Source organism: Fukomys damarensis, unplaced genomic scaffold (assembly GCF_012274545.1).
Source record: "Fukomys damarensis isolate Sample0158 unplaced genomic scaffold, DMR_v1.0_HiC HiC_scaffold_39, whole genome shotgun sequence".
NCBI lineage: Eukaryota > Metazoa > Chordata > Mammalia > Rodentia > Bathyergidae > Fukomys > Fukomys damarensis.
The window spans coordinates 114,548,997-114,556,136 of record NW_022900951.1 but is presented as its reverse complement, the minus strand read 5'-3'; the positions used below and the strand labels follow the sequence as shown (position 1 = coordinate 114,556,136).

The 7,140-nt window shown below is 38.2% G+C and overlaps 1 protein-coding gene across 4 annotated transcripts in view; it reads left to right on the top strand.

Moving 5' to 3' along the window:
• Fgf13 (fibroblast growth factor 13) overlaps positions 1 to 7,140 on the top strand; it is a 495,594-nt gene that overhangs the window by 422,124 nt on the left and 66,330 nt on the right. For 3 of the 4 annotated variants that reach the window (XM_010640518.3, XM_010640520.3, XM_033760329.1), the window contains one exon: positions 2,297 to 2,407. In XM_010640518.3, coding sequence (XP_010638820.2) covers positions 2,297 to 2,407 — 111 coding nt within the window. Of the gene's footprint in view, positions 1 to 6; positions 307 to 2,296; positions 2,408 to 7,140 lie in introns of those variants that run through there. The other variant, XM_010640517.3, reaches the window with a different exon arrangement.

The window sequence follows — 7,140 nt, the reverse complement described above, 5'->3', positions numbered from 1 at the left end:
GCGAGACAGCGGGAGAGCGGCGGAGAAGAAGGAGGTGGAGGAGGAGGAGGAAGAGGAGGAGGAGGAGGCGAACCCAGAGAGGGACAGCAGAAGAAGTGGTGGTGGTGGGCGTCGTGGCCATGGCTGCGGCAATCGCCAGCTCTCTGATCCGTCAGAAGAGACAAGCCCGCGAGCGCGAGAAATCCAACGCCTGCAAGTGTGTCAGCAGCCCCAGCAAAGGCAAGACCAGCTGCGACAAAAACAAGTTAAATGTCTTTTCCCGGGTCAAACTCTTTGGGTCCAAGAAGAGGCGCAGAAGGAGACCAGGTAGGAAGGGGCTTTAGCTTTTTTTTTTTTCCGTACTTAATGAGTGTGGAAGGGATTGGGGGCGAGTATGTAAGCGTAGGTAAGTTTGTCTGTAGCTCCTCTTGTTCGGATGAGGCCACCTAGGCGGTGTGCGTGCGTGGGAAGACGATTGCTTTCTTACCTCCTTCGTGACAGTAACAGGCTTGCTGCATTGCAACTGCCCCGGGACAGGCGCAGAGCCTGGGGGCATGCCCTGCCCAGGAGGCGCAGACGCAGCTTCAGATATGTCGCCATGTGTGTGTGTGTGTGTGTGTGTGTGTGTGTGTGTGTGTGTGTGTGTGTGTGTGTGTGCGCGCGCGTGCACGCGCGCCGGTGGGCTCTGGGAAGGCGTTACCGAGACATGATCATTTGTGTAGTGTGTGGCGTGGAAATTGCAAGAGCAAGCTGGGCAGACACCACTCCCCCACTCCCCCAGGAAAACCCGGGGAATCCCTCTCTTTTCTTTCTCCTTGCCTGTCAGACCCTTCCTCTGCGGCTTTCACCCCGGAGGGATGTGGGCTTCCCCTGTCTAGGCATTCCCTTTCTTTGAATCGCGTACTTTTAAGCTTTTGGGGACAGACATTAACTTGTGGTGCAGCTTTGAAATGTTTGCTGGGGGGAGGTGAATTTCTAGAGTCTTGCGGCAAAAGAGTTCAGTGAGCTGGTTAGATCAGTAGAACTGTAGTTACTTGGTATGAAAATGCAAGGTTGAAGAGTGAACTTAGTAGTGAACAAGGTAGATCGTGGTCTCTTTTGAACCATTTCAGTGATAAGAGCACCACGATATTCTGGTGATGGGAAATTCAGACAGCTGTAGGTGTCAGGTTGCGACAAGTTAGACCTTGGTGGGGGGACATGCGGCGCATTTGACATTCTTAACCAAATGAATCATTTGCACTGTTTTCTTACTTTTTCGCAGATAAATATTACAACAAATCAGATTTCCTCATCAACCTATTATTTCTCTACTTATGTGTTCTACACATCCTGGCATGGAAAGGCAGTCAAAGGTCTACTGTTTGTAGAAAGTTTGTATTGCATTAGTTGTAAATTAGGCTTGTTTTAAAAAGGCTTCAGCAGTCCCAAAGCATGATTATGTGACTCGAATAATCACATAAGCATTATTTTAGCACAGGTGTCTTAAAAGCAAAATTTTGGATAGCATGGCTGTTATGGGTAAAGTGGATGCTTGATTAATCTATGGTGATTCATAATTTAAAATCATTTTAATTAAGAACCCATGTTTTGGGTAATCATATTTCTGATATTAAATTTGAAAATAAGAATGAACTAATTTTCTTTCTTCCACATCAACAAAAACCCTCCTCTTTTCAAATCAATTTTCCCTAAAAATAATTCATATGATAGGAGATGGTGATGGTTGTTGTATCTTCGTCCACCCTTTTTTATATAGAAGCCTCAGTTTTCTAAACACAGATTCTTTGATGAGTTTTGAGGTTATTTTTGCACTTTTAGCCTTCTTAGGTGGGGGGGTTATTCATTCAAATTGTTGTAATTGTGAAGGAAATCTTTGCTAGTGGGTTTTGACCCCTGAATGGCAAACAACTCTGAATTTTCTTTGTAATTTTCCTTTTTCTATCTGTACTTGAAAAGTGGCACATTGTTGAAAAGACAGACTATGGCATTTGCCAACCCATTTGGAATGTTCAATGAGATAGAGCCCCACACTTTAAGCTAAAGGATAAGCTGTCAGGATCTGGCTGCACTCAGAAGCTTTGGGGCTTTTACCAGTATTGCGAGGTAGAAATGAAATGTTTCTTTCCTTGTTCAGAGATTTCTTCTGAAACCTGGAATTTGTGTATGTGTTGTCATTCTCCCACAGGACTCTTTCAAAGTGTGGTTTGACTTTTTCCACTAAAATTTGCAGATGAACTTGGAATTCTGTATTCTGAGTCTCGTCAACTTCTTATACACAGATATCAACTGATCCAAACCGTTATTCTCTTTGCAGAGCCACAGCTTAAGGGTATAGTTACCAAGCTGTACAGCCGACAAGGCTACCACTTGCAGCTGCAGGCAGATGGAACCATTGATGGCACCAAAGACGAGGACAGCACCTATAGTAAGTGACTGCTGAATAAATAGTGTATACCAACATGTTGTTGACTTTGTGTTCTTTTTTATTTTTTAAGTAAACAACTCTCACTAATCCTTATGGCAAAAATATGATCACAACACATAATACTGTTTGCACAGGTTCGCCAAGAGTAAGTTGAACATGAAATATCTAAAATAGTGAACTAGAGCAAATAATGGTGACACCATCTGAAGAATGATACAAATGTCATCTCCATGGTAATCTAGATAGATTTGTGGCCATCCTTTGGATTTTATTACTTTTTTTCCCCACAGAAAATTTACTCACCCACACACAGATCCCAAAATAGCATGTTATCGCTACTCTTAAGAACCAGTCTCATCTCAAGAGACGGGAGTGGTTTTCTACCAGAATTCATCATTACAAGCTTTCACTCCTGCTCCCCCTGTACTCACACACTGATAAGTCTAAGTCTAATTTGAACTTTAATGTTAAGATAGGTTCACAGGTGGGTAAAGGATTTCCTTCAGTGCTTTATTTTTAAGCACAGTTTAAGTAAAGTCCAAATCAAAGACTGTACTCGTGAATCTTAAAAGACACAAGTCGAAAGTTGTACCAGTTTTCTAATTGTTGAAAGGTAATTCTAAGGTGTTATATAACCTTGGATTATCTATTCTTCATTTGGAATTATAAAAACAAGCTGAAATAGTACAGCCTTCCTTTCAATGATAATTGTTTTTTGTTTGTTTTGCAACTCACAGATTTTTGCAGACCCATTAAATGTTCAATAGGCTATAAATTTTGGATCTCACAATTCATTCTCTGATTCAGTTTCTATTGAATCTCCCTCAGACTTTGATAGCTCTCAGACATATTTTCATCCCTGTTACCATCTGGAATTGAGAAAACAGCCCAGGAAAATAGGTCTAACTGCTAAGGAGTACGTTACAGCCTTTTTAGCCTTGCATGGCTATAGATAGTTAAAAGCCATAGACGGGGGTCCAAGTGTTAAGGATTAAAGAGTCTTATACTTTAAGGGAAGCTCTCTGGGCAGAGGGCCAAGCTATGACCTCAAGAAGAAGTCATCTTTAACTGCCTTTGAAAAAAGTCTTTTTGGTTCCAAGGATAAAGAACCTCCAGTTTTCCCTGTTTTTTGTAAAATGTAATTTTACTGTTGTGATAGGAAAGTATTAAGATATCTTAGTTGTTCTTTTATGCATCCTTTTTTATTTAAATAATTAGTCAAGTGTACTATAATCAAATAGTAGGCATTAGTACCTGATGATGGGTAGTAGTACACTTTGGTGTTTGGAGAAAGAATAAAGGAATTTAAGATGCTCTTAACTCTCCAGAGTGCCTCAACAAAATGAGGTCTGTTGGGCATTTTTAAAGGGAAGTTCATGGTTAGCTACCAATAAGCCTCACCTGATCTGTCTTCTCCACGCCAATCTATTTGTAATGTTTTTTCCAGGTCCAAATCAGGGAAAATACATTTTTGATCCAGTGTTCACATGAGTTTCTTCAAAAGTAAATTTTTTAAAAAAGTATTTGAACCACTGTGCTGTGTTTTATTAATAGGTATATGCCAAACTCATCACTATCATACTGCATAAAATCATTTTAAGACATACATCTTTCTCTCTTTTAGACACACACACAAACACACATCAAGGCTGTATTTCTTACTATGGATCTTTAAATCATGTAGTAGGTTTTACTCTTCCATTCCTACATATGTGTACCATCTGACTTTGGTTGCCTTATGACTGATATGCATGACATTTCTATATAGTAATGATATTTGAAGACCTTTAAAGAACAGAGCCTGATAACAAGAATCTGTGTTTAGGCAGATGAAAACAAAGAGGTAAGTCAACCAAAGGTAAGTATTACCATAAGATGATGCATACAAATACAAAGAATCTCAAAAGAAATAAATAGCAAGTCAGTGAGGCTTGACTCTGGCCTTGCTATCAAGAGTGACTGGAAGCTAAGGATCTAGCTTACCCTTCCCAGTGAGGATGTCATAGGACATAATCAGTCACGAGAGAGAAATGATTAAACCCACCCATCACAATGGGAGTCTAGCCCTCCACATTTGTTCTCTTTTCTTCTAAAGTCAAGTAATTTTCTTGGCATTAAGTTTATTTTTATTATAACATGTTTGCAGCACATAACAGTTACAATTATTGTGGGGAGTTGGTACATGCATGTAATAAATATTAATTATATTTTGCTCTCTTTTCTTTTCTTTTTTCATCCCTTACTTTTTCTCACCCCCCCCGCTCCCTTCCAGTGAGTGGAACAAGAATACAAGTTTCTTTTTCCCAATGATACTCATTTGTATAGTATTTTCTTAATATGTGTTGCTGGGGTCATACTTTTCTTAATTTGTATTTTTATCATGTTTTGTCATTTAATTCAGTTGATCTCATTATTTTAATTCCAACTTAGTAATAAAACAAATCATTTTACATTTACCCAGACATGTCTAAAAATATGTTTAATATTAATCATTTAAGCCTACTTTATGTAAACTATGACAATGGTAAATGTCAGTTCAATGAAATTTCCTTATGAGCAAATCAGCCATTGTAAATTCCATAATCTCCACCTGAAAAGACAAAGATGATAGACATTTCATGGCTATGAATTTATTTTATTTGCTTTTGGTTCAATGAGAGAATAAGAATAATATCTTAAATCCATGAAGAACATATCCGTAAATCAAGGCATTTAGGAAGATGGTGGTTCTCTCCCACCTTCTGACACAATTCCTTTGCATTTTATCTGGAAAGAAAGTTCCTCTAGACAGATTTGAAGCCAACGCAGTTTATCAGCTATCATGAATATCACAAGAAAAATGGCTTGGTATGACCAGCTAATCTAAATTGTCCAGTTTTTTGTTTGGGGTTGGTGTTACTTTTTGTTGTTTCCTTGCTGCTGTTGTTTTAATTTTGGAATCAACCTTCACAGAAATTATATTACATAGTGAAAAATACATGTTCTGTTATATAATTAATACCATTATTCAGGAATAGATAATCCTAGGCATAGAAAAAGGATGTTCTTCTCTTTTTCCTACCATTGTCTGATATTTGAAATGTAAGCATTTTAATGCCCATTACAACCCTAATCAGAGTGGTTGGGGAACAAGACAAAAATGAGATCAATCTCACTACTCCATCTGCTATTACATGCTACATTAAGAGAACTAAGAGATTCAGAATGTTGTAAAATTGAGGCTCTAGAAATAATTCTGAATTGCATTGATTTCCATCATCTACTACTATGATCATAATAGGTTTCACACATATCCTTGCATTATAGTTGTCAGGAGGTATGTAGTGATAATAGAATTCCAACCTCACTGGTGTGGATGGTTTATTTAGATGTTTTTAGACCTCAAAAATTTTAATTATGCACTTTTATGTATGGGGTTATGATGTATAACTTCCCAAAATATATTGTCATATTTTTGCTGTACAGTTTGCTGTCAACCTACAGATATCTGTTGAGCACATTTTGTGAGCAAAGGATCATCAGCAGAAAGAGATAACATATACATGACATACTCAAAGATATCAGACTTCTTGCCTATGCATTGCATTGTCAAATATAGCATGAGATCCGGGCTTGCAATCTGTGCAATTACTTTCCTTTACCTCATATAACAGAAGGGCACAACTTTTAATATGATGAGTATTGAATGAAGTGCCATCAGTGGCATGTGGTAAGAACACTTGTATTTTGAACTGTACAATATGTCCTAGCTCCTCTTTGGTAACACCCTGATTTTAAGGGAAAGATACATTGCAAGCTCATCAAGTAGTACTTAGTTCCTCATTAACTTTTTAAAATTTTCTTATTTTTAGAAGAATATATTTTCCAGGGAGACAGAAAACTTGACTCTAGTTCCAGTTTTGTCTTTTTTTAAAATTTACTTTTATTTGTACACATAAGGTATACAATATAATGACATTCATTGTCGGAAATTTGTGCCTTTGCATAATCCATCTTGGTTCTTATTTTTTCCCCATTCCCTTGCCCTCCCTTCAACCGCTCCCTCCCTCCGTATCTACAAAGACTTTGTTTCCATTATTTTTCATTTTCTCATATTAATTCCATTCCTTTCTTTCCCCCACCCCTTCCGTTTCCCCTTCCGCTTTGTCACTTTTCTTCCTATTTCACATTATCTGTTCTACCTATATCCTCATTAATATTTTTATCCATATTACAGCATCTACCACAGCACAGTATATATGCAGAGATAAGTGATCCCAGAAAAAAAAGAAACCTTATTCTTATTCACCGAGTGACTCCTTTACATATAACAGAAATACCAGACTGATATATGAGCCTCAAAAAACTTGCAAAATAAGGAAAAAATCAGCAGCGTTGGTTGATGGCTCTTGAGAGCAAGGTGCCCAGGCTATTTTCAAAAAATGTGTGTGGCAAGCACTATGATTTAAAAATGTACTGTTTTATTTTTATTCACTGTGTGGGAGGGAATAGACAGCTGGTAGTGGGAGGGCACCCACTGCTTGTCTCCAGTGAGTGGTGTGTGGTTGTGAGCAGAGCTTGGGTGTAAGTTTCACTCAGTCAGATCTTCAAATGGAGAAATTAAGGCCTGACTGAAACACATCGGTTGCCTACTTGCCACCAGTTTTCAGAAAAAACACATTGAAACACCTCTTTCACTTATTACTTTTCATTCATATAACCTTTGCTCTTGGAGACTAAAAATTAGGAGGAAC